Source organism: Aotus nancymaae, unplaced genomic scaffold (assembly GCF_030222135.1).
Source record: "Aotus nancymaae isolate 86718 unplaced genomic scaffold, 86718_ANA_hifiasm-v0.15.2.pri h1tg000019l, whole genome shotgun sequence".
Classification (NCBI taxonomy): domain Eukaryota; kingdom Metazoa; phylum Chordata; class Mammalia; order Primates; family Aotidae; genus Aotus; species Aotus nancymaae.
The window spans coordinates 23,819,056-23,834,603 of NW_026988431.1; the positions used below are offsets into that span (position 1 = coordinate 23,819,056).

Here is a 15,548-nt window from a genome sequence, read left to right on the forward strand (position 1 = left end):
GTCTCTCCTGCCTCTGGCCCCTCTCTCCCTACAAGCATCTGGAGCTGTCCAGGCACCTCAGGCATCCTCCTCTTCTTGGAGCAGCAGAGCCAGTCCTCACTGCCTTAGAGTGTAAGCACTTCCATCCAGACCTAAGACTGGAAGAGCAGCCACTTCACCCTCTGCTTCCCCTGCCCCAAAACTTCTGGTGTGTATGGAAATCAAAATCAAGTTCGGGGAATATAGGCACAAATGGGAAATAGATGTAGGGTAAGAAGGGCATCTGATATTTGTGTCCTGGAGATCAAGGTTATTTTCGTTCATTCACCAAAAATAGATTTTGAGTACTTGCTGTGTGCCAAGTTCTGCTGTCAGTGCTGAGAACACAGTGTTGAATGGTCCGTGCTATCCTAGAGCTCAGATTTCAGAGAAAGGAAGAGAAGTACTTTTAAAAAAGGAATCCCAAGCACTTTGGGAGGCTGAGGCAAGTGGATTGTTTGAGCTCAGAAGTTCAAGACCAGCCTAAGCAACATGACAAACCCCTATCTCTACAAAAAATAAAATAAAATAAAATAAAATAAAATGAGCCAGGTGTGCTGGTGCACACCTGTGGTCCCGGCTACTCAGGAGGCTGAGGCAGGAGAATAGTTTGAGCCCAGGAAGCAGAGGCTGCAGTGAGTCAAGAGTTTGTCACTGTACTCTAGCCTGGGTGACAGGAGTGAAACCCTGTCTCAAAAAAAGGGATCAAGCTAATGAAAGTATAATTATAAGTTGTAATGAGTGTAAGAAGGAAGTGAATAGCATAAACAACAGCAAGATGTGGGAATCCACAGAGGCTTCAGAGCGTATTTTCCCTTCTTTAGGTAGGAGAGGCTTTTATGGGATTGGTCTCTGCCTGCAGCACTCTTTATAATCCCTTCCTTTAAACTGAGTGTGGTTAGCACAGTCTGGATTTTACAGTTTGAGGGAAAGTCCTCCTCCTTGCCTTAGGTAAGGGTGAGAGGAAACCAGGGGTTTTCACAGTCGATGCAGAGCTGCTCACTAACTCTACCCAATTCCCTTCTTTCCATCGAGCCCTTCAGCTCCTCAGCAAAAAATGCTTGATTCGGCTGAGAGAAGGAGTACTATTGAAACTCAATTCTTGGACTGGCCCCTTTTTAATGCCTCATTACCAAGCAGCACAACCACGGTTATACATAATCACCAAATATGTGTGAGGTTAAATTAGTTACAAATGATAATGAGTTTATAGCACACAACTCAGGTGGATTGTCACCATTTCCCCCTGACATAGCATGGTTGCCTCACGGGCACTATAAAAATCAGAACAAATATTAATTCCCACTGGCTTTTTCCTCTTAGTTTCCACCTCTTGTTTCTTTAGGTTTCTGACTCTTAATGACACATTCGGGCTTATTACTTTTTTTCAGCAGAGGAGTGCTTAGGCAACAGCAACAGTCTCCTCCTTCCTGCCAGGTTAACAATTAGAATCCCACCTTTATGGATCAAAACTCGAAATGCAGTGAGTACATTTGAAAGGGGAGGAGAGGGAAGAGGAGGGGAGGGGAGGGGAGGGCAGGGGCAGGGAGGAGAGGGGAGGGCAGGGGCGGGGAGGAGAGGGGAGGGCAGGGGCGGGGAGGAGAGGGAAGGAAGGAAAGAGAAAGTCATAATTTAGGTTGGCAAAGGTGACTTTAAAAATCACTGTATCAAAATACCCTAAGGACTTTAACTCAATCCACTTTTGGAAGTGCTGGCAAACTCTTTCTGCATAGGGCCAGACAGTACACATTGTAGGCTGTAAGGCTTAGGCTTAGTTCCTGTCACAACTACTCCACTCAACTCTGCCACTGTGGTAAGAAGGCAGTCACTGATAGTATTTAATGGAGGTGGTTGTGCTCCAAAAACACTTCATTTATGGAGGGCAAAATTTGAATTTCATATCACAAAAATTGTTTTTTCCCAATCAATTAAAAATGTAAAAACCATTCTCAACCAGTTCTGTGAAAACGGTACTCTAAAACTTGAAAACAAAACAAACAAAAAAAAACCATTCTCAGCTTTCAGACCATACAAAAACAGGTGTTTCCCAGCTCCTGCTCTAAAATGTTATGTGATGCATCAGTTGGTAAAACTGGACTACAAGTACCTGAGATAACATAGTTTGATATGCTACATGCACTTTTTAGAAAAGAACATGAAAAATCAAGTGTAGCTGGTATGCTAAAAGAATAAACACATATTATGATATATGTTGGGAAAAAATTTTGGCTATGGAGAATTCTAATGTTTAACAATAAAGACAGGGTTTAGTTTTAGGAAAACAACTTAAAATTAGTATCATTCCAGTTATATTTAGCTAAATAATGAAACAGCTGTTTCTGTTCACAAAGATAGGACATATTTTGATGTTTTTTTCTGATACAAGATAAATGATCTATTTATTTATTTATGGAGGCAGGGTCTCTGTCACCCAGGCTGGAGTACAGTGGTGTGATCTCAGCTCACTGCAACCTCTGCCTCCTGGATTCAAGCGATCCTACCACCTCAGCCTCCTGAGTAGCTGGGACTACAGGCACACACCACCATGCCTGGCTAATTGGTGTATTTTTCGTAGAGACGGAGTTTCACCATGTTAGCCAGGCTGGTCTCAAACTCCTGCATTTAAGTGATCCATCTGCCTCAGCCTCCCAAAGGGCTGAGATTATAGCATGAGCCACCACACCTGTCCCAGATAAGTGATATAAAAGCTAAAGTTATTTCATGCCACAGAATTACATAAATGATGGTATGGCTCCATCTGATGTCTCTCCAGTGTCAGAATATAATTACAAAGAAAACTAGAATGATCAACACTGATTTCAAAGAAAATACCAGAAATAAATTATTTCTGTAGGTAGATGAATAATCTTATATAAAATCTCCATATAAAAATCACTAACATTTAGCTCTAAAGATCTGACTAATACTAATGTGGTAGGGAAACAAATGTTTTAAACTACTTAACATGTTAGTTTTAAGCTAATTGGTAATTAAGCCTGTAGAGTTAAACTTAACTCTTAACACATCATATTGTCCACCCACTGTGTTTACTGTGAGAGTAATTTTCTTATAGTTCAGAATTTCAAATGCCCCAATTAAGTTAGAAAAGGCTTTAAACCATTATTAAATGCTATTTTTATTCCTGATAAATCCGTCTAGTAGTAAAATCAGCTTTCTGGTATTGAAAGTGGTTATTTTGGTGGGGTGAGTGGCATTAATTATTTCACAGCAAGCTGGAGGAATAGAAGTGAAGAGAGTGAAAAACAGGAGCTGTTAAATAACGAGTGACAGTTCCCGCAGTCCCCACTGACTGAGCAGTTACTGTGCAGAAGGGACTCACCCTCCAGATGCTTGCACTGCTCTGAGAGGTTTGGTGAGGGCGACTTTGAGTCTTCCCACTCATGAAAATGAGAGGCAATGCTGAATTGTATCTCTTATGAACATGAGGTCAAATGTAACATAACAAAATATGAGCTTCAAAGGTTAAAAAGTGTCAAATGTTATTTATAGAATACATCCCACTGTGGAGAAAAATCACTACCTCATTATTCAAAAGGTTGTGAAGAAACACCTTAGAATTTTTTTTCCAGGTCATGACCAAGGACATAACAGACAGGAAAAAGGGTCAGAAATTAACACACCTTACTGCCAGAAGGTGGTCCAAATAGGTGTCAACGATCACATTTACAAAACAATTCTGAAATACCTGATTTCTCATATAAACTGTATATTTCAATAGCTTCATTTTATAAAGTATATTCCATCCAAATTATTTCATATTTTAGAGAGTTTTCTTATACAATGTGATTGCATATCCCAAAAGTTCATGTCTACTCATGGCATTTACAAATAAAACCATGTCTCACCACTACCAATTTAATAGAAGTGTCTGATGTAATTTCTTTTTTTTTTTTTTCCCCAAGACAGAGTCTTGCTCTGTCACCCAGTCTGGAGTGCAGTGGCACGATCCTGGCTCACTGCAACCTCTGCCTCCTAGGTTCAAGTGATTCTCCTGCCTCAGTCTCCTGAGTAGTTGGGATTACAGGTGCCTGCCACTACGCCTGGCTAATTTTTGTATTTTTAGTAAAGACGGGGTTTCATCATGTTGGCCAGGCTGGTCTCAAATGCCTGACCTCAAGATCCACTCGCCTCAGCTTCCCAAAGTGCTGGGATTACAGGCATGAGCCACCGTACCCGGCCGTCTGATGTAATTTCAATCTTCCCAACTCAACTCCACTGGACATGTGACACTGACAAATATCTAAATAAAAAAGTATATACCTCTTTAAACTACACAAGAATGGGTGGCAATAGATTGAGTTAATCCCTGATGAATGGATCTTGCATTTATAGAGTCAAGGAATGACATAAAGAACATCAAGATTCTACACAATAAAATTATATTATCACTGCAACTTAGACACTTTCTAAACTCTAATCTGAATATATTCCACCTTCATTCTCAAGTGCAATGAAGAACCACAATAGGCTTCATATCATCCTACCTGGTCAGAAGTTGCCCGCATTAGGACAACGATTAAATTCAACAGTAAAGGTGCATGTCCCAAGTCCTCCAATAGGGTGTGACTCAGAGAACTTGGGGTTTTCAAATGGAGCCCACACTCAGGAAGCTCTGAGGTTTCTATCACTAGTCTCTGTAAGCTTATACTGATGAAGATGAACACATTCTGTTTTTCTTTTAAAGTAGCCAGCACAAGCTGGCACAGCCACCTCTGCACCCAGAGCACAGGTTGAAGGATCAAGGAGCAACATGGCTCTCCTCTGGGTCCCAAGTAATAGGGAGCAAGGGGCTCTCAACTCAAAGGGAGAAGCAGGCTGAATGCATTAATGAGCTGTGAATCACATGTTCTAGGTCAGATAGTCTTCATTTTTTTCAAGCTGAAAAGATTTGGAACTCACAAGTTGCATAAAGACATACAAATTACCACACACGGAAAGCCAATTAAGTTCTTTGTTTCTTTGATCATTGCTTTTCTGTTTGAATTTCCACAAAGAGGACAATCACAATCCACAAAACTGAATGAAGAGACAATACTATTCTGTGAATACTACAAAAATAATTACACAATTTAAGATATCACACAGATTCTAGATGCTGTAAAAACTTGTTTAAAAAAGGACTTTATACTATTGCCAGTAGTGTTTGATGCATGTTTCAACAGTAAATAAAAAATCTTGATGCTGGAAAGACTCAATTGTTAGAAGAAAATATGAGGTGTATGTTCTCAAAAGTTATTCCTCCCACACTCCCCCTTCCTTTTTTTCTCTCTTGGCAATTATTAGGCTTAACTCAAATTCTTCATCAATCTAAACACACCAAAGGTATGCCACTTTTCCAGGATGCTCTAAGAAAAAATGTTTTTCACCTAGCAAATATAGTCAAGGGAACAGAACAATTGGCTCCATTTTTCTTGTTGATCATAATATAATCCTTCTAGCTGGCTTAGTTCTTAAAGTTGTCACATACTTCTAACTCTACGTTTTGGACCCTCTCAGAAATACCCAGGCCTTTCTCTGGGTGATATTTCAAAAATAACGTCTTGAAGGCAAACCAGAGGATGAACTACAGCAGAGAGGGAAAGGCTGCAGGCTGGGTGGCTTCACCAGTCTCGGCAGTGTGATGGGGATAGTGTCAAGAAGTTATTTCTTTTCACAGATGCTGCCATAGTTTATGAATCATGTTTTCCCTGACACTTTCCCCCTATTCAAAGGATGTTTCAGAGCTTGAATGAAGAGCAACTATCTTATGAACACAGAGGCATTTCTCAGTTTTAAAGATTAAATTAGATTTTTTACTTGGGTTCCCACCGAAATGACAGAATTGAAAATCAGGATTTATCAAGGGGAAACTATTTTCTAAATTATTTTGACATATCAAGTGTATTAGTCTGTTTTCACACTGCTGATAAAGACATATCTGAAACTGGGAAGAAAAGGAGGATTAATTTGACTTACAGTTCCACATGGCTAGGGAGGTCTCACAATCATGGCAGAGACTGAGAGGCAAGAGAGAATGAGAAAGAAGCAAAGTGGAAACCCCTGATAAACCCAACAGATCTTGTGAGACTTATTCTCTATCACAAGTATAGCACAGGAAAGACCGGCCCCCATGATTCAACCACCTCCCTCTGGGTCCCTCCCACAACACATAGGAATTGTGGGAGATACAATTCAAGTTCAGATTTGGGTGGGGACACAGCCAAATCATATCATGGAGAAACAACCTGTAGATCACAGAGTGGTAGCCCCTAAGGTAGAGGAGACTTCCTTCCAACTACAAAGGCTGAGCCAAGTGAATTGCTGCTCTGAGGCAGGAGGAAAGGGAGCTAAAGCCCGCCTCTTGAAGTATTGAGTGACTCATGTTGGAGCTGGGAAATCCCCCCACTATGCACTCACCTCAAGGTGAACAGAAAGTGGAGGAGAGGATGGTGGCTTTAGATGTTTAGACATTCTTTGCCCTGAACACAAAAAGGCTTTGCAACCACGCCCTCTCCAGGCAACTAGTGGCCACTTTGTGAAGCAAGATCGGGAAGGGAGAAAGAGAGATTGAGCATTTTATCTAAAGAGCTGAGCATTTACAGTCCAAAATGAATAATGTAATGAATGCAATAGACAAAGTTTACCAACAGAATTAAAATCCAGGGACATCTACCTCCCTCATGAGAGAGGTAAAAAAGTTACATTTACTTTTTCACCTGGGCTGAGTATGAAGTTTGAACTCAAACTCTGCCACACAGCATAAGGTGATGAAAGCCTGAACTGGAATGAGGGCTACAGAAATGGAAAGTCAGCCAGCACTGCCTCCTCTGCTCAATTAATTTATTCAAAGTCTAGTAAAGACAAAAAGTTTAATGAATAAATGGGGGTAAGGAAGCTAAGTGCTTTCTCACAGCTTTGGAAACTGCCAGGGCACATGGTTGACAAAAAGAATTGTGTATATTATCTCCAGAACACGAACAGAATTTTAAAGAAGCATAAAATCCATTAAAAAAAAAAAAAATTTCCTGTAAGGGTCTTTGACAGAAGAACTTAGCAAAGAACTTAGGAGGCGCCTTCAGCCACTGCAGAAACATAAAGGGACTATCAAAGGAAAAGTATCAAAAACAAGCCTTGAAGGTATTATCAAGAGCATAATCCAATATTCAATGTGGAATTTGATGGGAACATAGGTAGTACCTCCTCTAATTTTGCATAGGAAGAAAAAAGACTATTGTACTTCAAAGATCTTAGTTTTATATAAAAAAATGTAGTAGTATTCTTTTGCATAAAGCATAGGTTTAGAAAGAAGTTCCCTAACTTTTCTTGAGCTTTGGGTTTCAGATATATTCATATTTTCCACCAGATTTGGGGAAATTAAGAGTCTGAAAAATAAGCACTCTGCCTTTGCCCCTTTAAAAAGCAATAAAAATGCTCCAGAAAGAGAAGTAAAACCATGGAGACCCTACCAAATACATGGCCCTAAACCACTGCCCTCTAACAGTTCTCCAGGTGGTGCTGGCTCAAATGAAATCTATCCAAGAACTGGTGCTAACAGCAGGCTCCCATTTCTCATTTACCAATAGGGCTGGATGGCACCCAGCTCTTGTTTCCCCGCTTACTAGGCAATTTTAAATCAGATTGTTAGTATGTCAGATGACACAGTGGCTTGCTTAATATACTGATCAATTCTTGTCTGAGGACCCCATCTGACAAAATGTTCAACTCTATTAAAGTCATCTTCCCAGAGAGCTTAGAGCTAGGTATGAAACTTAACTGATAATAGCTGTTCTGTGATGAGGTGTCGTTCAAGGGGACTGCCATCCCCTAAAATGCTACTCTTTCCTCAACTGTTCCTTGCTTAGTATTTGGAGTGGGTATATGTGTGTGTGTGTGTGTGCGCGCGCACACACACACACGCGTAAGAATACTTTAAAATATGTGTTCCTTAGTGGTTTCTGTGGAGACATGTTAAGCTAGAAAACTGGATTGGAAATAATGTCTTACAATTACCACCATTTACATGCTTGAAGCACAATCTCCCAAAGATTTCCCAATCTCTGGCTCGTGATTACCATGTGGGAATCTGGTACTTCTCATCTGATGATGCATGTGATGCTACCATCACACTGTATCATTTAAACATTTATTTTTACTTCCACTATCTTGCTAACTTGAACCATTACAAAATGCCTCATCAATGGTTTTGATGATTCCAAATAAACTGGTTTTGGAAACATTGGCTGGACCTCTCCCGTCATCAGATTAAACAACAGCCTTTGGGTTTCAAATCATCGCTCTGTAGGATGCATCTACCTTTCCCAAATCTCCCTCCCTCCCTTCTTTCTTTTTTTTTTTTAGCTTATTCTTATTCCAAAGCACAATATTCCATCTGGCCTTTTTTCTACATTTATAAAAGTTGGTAAAGTTGACACTTCTAATTAAACGCAGCTTTTAAATGTCAAGTTCTGAGGCAGGAGAGTGATATAAGAAGCCACAAAGGAGATGGGGATCAATAGTAACCTTATTACAAATCATCTCTGGCTTGGTCCAAACCAGCAGACTCCATTAATTATAAAGTGTGATTTGTCTCTTCACTGAATTAAGCAGTAACAAGCAAAAGTATATGAAACCATACCAACAACATAACACAGAATTTTCCTGATGCTAGATGTCAACTGCCAACATTTCTGTGTAAGGAAAAAAACCTTCATTTCACATATTTTATTTAAAGAACCTTGTTATATTTAAGAAATATTTAAAGTCATGTGTTAGAAGAGACTACTCAGCAACTTATATAAAAACACTCACAGAAAGCAAATAATGTCCTCCCAGACAAAATATCTTCCTCCTCCCTTTAAAAAATACTATTCTCTACTAGGCAAATGGATTCCTCAGAGTATGCTTTCTTAATTAAACCTGAAGAAAATTAAAATCAAGACTTTTGTGAAGTTGCAAAAAAAAAAAAAAACTGAAACAAGTTAATTGCAAATGGACAGTACAGACAAAGGAACTACAATGATAAGAATGAATTCATGTATAATCTCTGAATAGGTGGGGGCTGCCTAAGAGTCCACTGCTATGTATATGAACTAACATACTGCCTGTAAGAGAGAGATGGGCTTCATTTTCTGTTTTTCCTCTTCTCTCTTTTTTCCTCTCAATGACTTCAATTTAATTACAAAGACTAAAGCATATTCCATTACAGAAAAACTGCAGCAAAATTAACAAAAACTTTAGGTAAGAACTTTCTTTTTATGTAATACGTCACAAAATATTTAAATTTCCAATGTTTTCTCTCTACAGAGAAAGAATGCTGACTCCTTGGTCTCTATATGTTAGTACAGATCTCATAACAATTTTAAACATTCAAGTTTAAAACAGGTGGTAAATCTGCATCTAATAAAGATAGCTAGAGAGCACAATTGTCACTCTCAACATTAAAAGGATGGTAAAAGTCACTTCAGTTTAAAAAGATGATGAATTAGATCACCTATATTGATGGGGGAGGGGAGATGTACCAAAATCCCAGTTCATAGCCATTCTTAAGAAGACTATGTATTATGAAGGGTATCCAGATAGTCACTAGAATCTCTTAAACTCAGGTTACATACTCATTTTCTCTTACCAGCCCTTGATTACATGAACGAACAAGCTCAATCTTGATCTTGATTATAAATAGTGGGTGTATTCAAGTTTATTTATATATATTTTAAGTAAAATATTTAAATTTTTGTTTTCTGAAATTATAAACAATGTGTTCAGACATTTATAATCAAATTTCTTTGAGTGGAGTTTGATCTATTTATTACAGTTTCATTTTAAGCTCATGAAATCTGCCTTTTCATATATGTTTAGTAATGCAAAATGAAGAATTTTCTACCTTTATGGGGCACAAGAAGCAAAAATAAGGTGCTTGTGACTTCAAGAGCCCCACATGAATAACTGTAGATTATTATCATTGAAGTTACTTGGGCTTTATTGCTATATTGATCATTCATCTACACACTCTACACAGTTAATTTTTCTGATCTGGTTTGCAGAAAAAAATTAGACAAAGATACCACTTGAGTGCCAATCCTAGTTCTGCTATTAATTTGATGTGCCACAGGGTTTCCATTTTCTCATGTGCAAGATGAAGGTGCTCAACAGGTGGTCTCTGAATTCTGTTTCACTCCAAGCCTCCCTGAGTCCATAATGCCTAATTCTGAGCATAGCCCTTTGCTCAAAAATGTACAAGGACTCCCTACTATCTGTTACAATCCAAACCTGGCTTTCCCAGACTATGTGCTTGAGCATGTTTCACCTGTTAGCATATTTTACCCTGTGAACTCATCTTTCAATAGCCTCCTCTTTAGCAGTTGAATTCCAACTCATTCTTACAGGTCTAGTTCAAGGCTGATGTTTCACTGAAGTCTTCCCAATTACTGAATCTGAAACTAACCATTCTCTCCTTTGAAGATCCAAATAATTCGTTTATGTATTTTAAAATGTCTATCTACTATCTATTGTCTATCATTTTACTAGTTATCTATAAATATACTGCATCTCTTCAACCAAATTATAAGCTCCTCAAGGGCGAAAATTCTTTATATTACCTCATGTTACCTAGAATAGTCACTGGTACACAATAGGCACTCAATAAATACTTGCTGTTGATGAGTGAGCAGTGCCTTGCACATGGTAAGAGCTTACAAATGGGTGTCAAATTCATCACCAAAAACGCAGTAACTTATTTTTTATCTGTTTTATTGAGATAAACTAATTAAATCTCTACTATATGCCACTTAAAACAACCAAACATGACATCTTTAAACTGAATCAATTATTTGAGTATGAAAGTTCAACCCTCTTACTTTAAGGTCACGATGTATAATAATGTACACTGTCCAATACAATATGATAAATATGGGGTTGTGGGCAAAAGCCCAACCACATGGATTAATAATGGAGCCTAGCTCTCATCTGTTGAAAAGAAGTAGATAGGTATGAAAAAAGGGACTCGAGGCAGAGAGGTCAAGCTGACTGGAGGAAGATGAGCCTCACAAGTTGAGTCTGCCTCATTAAGAGAGGCAGAGAGGACAAGCTGACTGGAGGAAGATAAGCCCTCACAGGTTGAGTCCCTAAATCATGGGATGAAGCACTTAAGGACACTGAGTTTATGGGGACAAAGATGCCTCATTTAAAGGCCCAGTAAGCCTCCATTTTCATGAGGCCCCCCTTCCAGCCCCACTACAATTCCCCTACCTAGGGTTGCTACGTGCAGCTTTCATGCTCTAGATTCAGGGGGAGAGGACTCTAGGGCCCTTGCTCACCGTTGGGAGGAAGAAAGGTCATCTGTGTACCCCAGGCCTCCAAGCACAAGTTCAGCAGGTGCCTTCTACCCCACACTGATGTCTCTGACTCCAGCACTGTTGGCAAGGGTCATTCCCACTTTCCATCCCAGTCCAGTTCCTATTAAAACTCCCTTAATCTGCCTAGTCTAAGGAGGTACGTGGACTTCTCTTCTTCTCCACTTCTGAATGGCTCTGATACCTGCCTTCCTGAGCTAGGTCCCAGGCTCACACCCCACCACAGGAGCCACAAAAGCACCACAAGTCCTGTAAAAGCACAATTCTGGCAGTTTCCAAGACCTGTTTGTTGGTGGTGATCATGGGAGCCATTAGGACAACAATCTGCACTCTGTTTTCACAAAGAAACTGGCACACTTCTGAAATACTATTTTATTAAAAGAGTCTAGAAATTGAAAAGTAATCACAATCTTGATAGCATAAATACACATCTGTACATTTTAGGAGGTACCATGGCACTGTCCTCACAGGAGGACACGCTTCAGTCATGTAGACTGGCCATGACACAGGAGTTCTGGAGGAGTTCTCAGTTTGCCTTTACTTCTCATTCACCTCCATACATTATACATGGGAAGTCAACAGAATGAAATAAGATCTTATTTCTAAGGTTAATTTTGGGTCAAGCTCAACATAACATTACAAAAAGAGAGAGCTATATTTAGAGTTATGGGGTGTTCAAAACCTTTAGTATATTTCCCATCAATATTTAATCTATTCTGGCTAGCTTTAATAAATTGTCACATGGTTAAGAAACCATTTAGTCACTAAAAAGAACTGTAAAATATTACAAGAGTTATAATATTGCTGCAGCCATAATTTTAATTTAATTTTAAATATTTTATTAGTTATTTTATCAGATGAATGAACAGAACATTTCGATAAATTAGGGGGTATAAGGCTGCACAGCTATTTCAATTATACATTATAAAAGAGTAATTTTACAATTTAAAAATTTTAAGCAAGATAACATATTCTGTCTTATCAATTCTACAACAATATAACAATATAGTTAGATGCAAATAAGAGCTACACAGTTAGTGCTAGCATCTACCAGTCCAAGAGGAAGGGGCAGGGAGCCAAGGAGCAATGAGCCATTTCTGAGCCAAATATTGTTGTGAGTGCCATAAAGGTTGCTGGTGGCCATAAGGATTTTTAACATAGACCATGAGAATCCAGCTATGATCACACTCCGGATAGAGAAGCAATCAACCCCTGAACTTGGCCTGCCCTATTATGTTATTATCACCTACATGGGGGACTACCACCCACTCTCAGGAAGTCCCTGTTAAAAGCTCGCCATGAAGAAATGTCACTGTATGACTGCCACAGAAATCAAAGAAATGTCTTAGGGGGTAAATCATATTAGATTTTGGTCAACAAAATAGGTCTGAGAGTTTATTTGTGGCTTATGCTTATAAAGCATTTATATCAGCTACTTCTTTTGGCTTTGTCTCATAAAACTTAAGAAGTCAAGAACTATCTAGGCAGGCTGGGTCATAGCATGTAAAAGATCTTCAAACTTTTCCATTTTTACCCCCTTTTCCATTTCCCCACCAAAGGAATCTCAGCATAAGCTTCCTGTGTTGATATTGTTCCCCAGCCTCGCTTTCTCTCTTGGTGGACTCGATGGCTCCCGAGGATGGGGCTGTTCATATGAGTCTTTGTGGCTCCCTTTGGCAGTCAGCACAGTGGTACTCAGCAGCCAGTGCTCATCAGACACCTGACCCTGGCCTTCCTCTTCTCTGCAGGAGGATGTTACTCTATGTAGTTTGCTTGCGGTATCCTATATTCAGTTCCTGGTATCTCTTAATGTTACCATGAATGCCAAGAAGGAAACAGCACCCACTACAATGTGTGACTACTTCATAGGAACATACGAAATGTGCAAATATCACTTTTTTAAGGTAATGAACTCAGAAGCTATTAAAAACATTGCATTCTTCTGACTTGTACTTCCAGACTTACTCACCCAAAGACTAAAGAAGGATTTTCCAAAATATATTCTTCAGAACCTTTGTTTTTGCAAATAGTATTCGAATGGTCAAGTCAATTTGTGGACCTGGAAATACTATATCACCGTCTTGGAACTCATGGTGACAGCATATAAAGGTTCTGAGAAATCCTGAAGTAAAGATATCTGATTACTTTTGTTCAAACTAGTATTTCCCAAAATTATTTCATCAAGGAACCTTTCCCCCATGTGATGTTTATTAACATCCTATGAAACCTATGAAGTAGTCACAATTTGAGGAGTGCTGGCCTAATGTGTTTTTTCTTTCCCTTGAATTACATAAAACCTTCTAAATTACAGCTTTCAGACAATTTATAAAACAGTAAAAATATTTGTTTAGATTAATGATGCTGATCCAGTTTTGTCCTTGAGCACGGCAAGATGCATCAGAAGAAACCTAGAGTTTAGTGGTCTTAGCTTGTGCTTTTGGAGTGGAAGAGGTAGCAGATGAGTTACTCACCCTCAAGGACTCTAAACATTATTAGAAGACAGCCTGGCCCATCTGGGAGGGGAGTGTTCAACACCACCCTTAACCCTGATAGGTTGAAGAGCCACTAACAGCTTCAACTACATCATACACTTGAAATGGGCGTCCTTCACCCACTAAATTCTCTCTTAGAGTTATGATAGATAAAAAATTACAGTAAGAGCAGGATGTGATTAAGAAAATGAAACGAAAATCTTAAGTACAAAAATGTAATATTCTAGGTGTCCTGAGGATACCCCATTAGTGTTAAGCTGATTACAAATACAGGTGCCACAGAGCAGCTGCTGTAAGAAGGGAAACCACCGCCTAGTGCAGAGTCATGTGGTACAAGCACCTGCCCCTCATGGCATTACATTTTGTAAGTTAAATTTCTTGCCTTTACCAGTTGAAAAAATGAAAATAAAATGAAAACGAACAAATCAATGACTAGCTGCAGGAGAAGATTTTTAAAAACTCTTTCCTACACCTGTGTGGAAAATAGTGCATCCTTTAAAAATCAATTCAGATATAGTTGAGAAGCTAACTAATGTTTAATCCAACTGAGATGAGCGTCTCTGAATTCTGCTTTCTAAAACAACAAAACACTAAGCTCTTTCAAATACAGCAAGGTCAGGGAAACTATTTCTCCAGCATAGGTGAATGAGGCATGAAATAGGAAAGCCCACTTCAGCAAAAGATACAAAGTATATCTGCTATGTTGTCTTAGGATATCTCTCTCACCCAGACTATGTCAAAGAACAAAGAACAACTCACCATGTCATAAGTTGTTACGATCTTCTTCAGAACCTCCGGCACGATTCCCTGCAGCTCCATTGTGGGGTACTGCTCACTAAGATTCAGGACCACCAGTGGTGTGTTATCGGGCCCCAGAAAGCGGGGAGACACCGCTAACATGCACTGCATGAGATTGGCCACAGAGGAGAGGCCACACAGCTCCTTGAATGACACCACCGCATTCTGTTAAATGGAATGAAAGGAGCATTCGTAATTAACTGGGATTTTAATTTCTCATGGATATTATATTTGATATATCTGATTATGCTTGAACCACCTCTTACAACAGTTATTAGCAGTGTTATAACAGAATTGGCTAATTATTATTTTATCCTGGGAAAAATGGCTATTATCCAAAGTAAATACTGTTATGGACATTTGTAACACCCATTTATCAAAAGTACTGAAAATGCAAATAAGTCAAATTCTTCCGAAGGGCAAGGCCTCTTTTCAGCTCAAAGTTCATAGTAGTGCTGATGCGGATATGCAACTATGAGCAAACAGAGAGAACAGCTTCTGCATTCAAAGAGGGTAAAGATTTAGAAAAAAAAAATCAAATCTGGTTTAAAGTAAGTATCAAATATGCCAGCCATACAAAAGGGAAAAGAAATATTTGCAAGCTGGAAACCTGAATCTCTCATCTATTTATGCCTGCTGGCTCAAAATCTAAAGAACCTTTGAGGATGCTACTGTTCTCTGGTGAGTCTGCCCAGCAGGGACCTTGGCTACCTGTGTCCTTCTCCTATTGGTGTCACTGCTGATCTCAATGCCTCTCTCTCTCTCTCTCTTTTTAATCACCAGAGGTATACCATTTAAATATCCATTAAAGAAAAAACTTCAACACTGTAAAATGCCATGAGCTTTCTTTGAACACTTACTAAGTGCTAAGCCATATTAGGCATATTTATTA

At 39.1% G+C, this 15,548-nt stretch overlaps 1 protein-coding gene across 1 annotated transcript in view; it reads right to left on the reverse strand.

Annotated features, from left to right (window-relative positions):
- PLCL2 (phospholipase C like 2) overlaps nucleotides 1-15,548 on the reverse strand; it is a 201,742-nt gene that overhangs the window by 70,066 nt on the left and 116,128 nt on the right. The window contains exon 3 of the mRNA XM_012466740.3: nucleotides 14,618-14,821. Within this exon, the coding sequence (XP_012322163.3) occupies nucleotides 14,618-14,821 (204 nt within the window). The remainder of the gene's footprint in view (nucleotides 1-14,617; nucleotides 14,822-15,548) is intronic.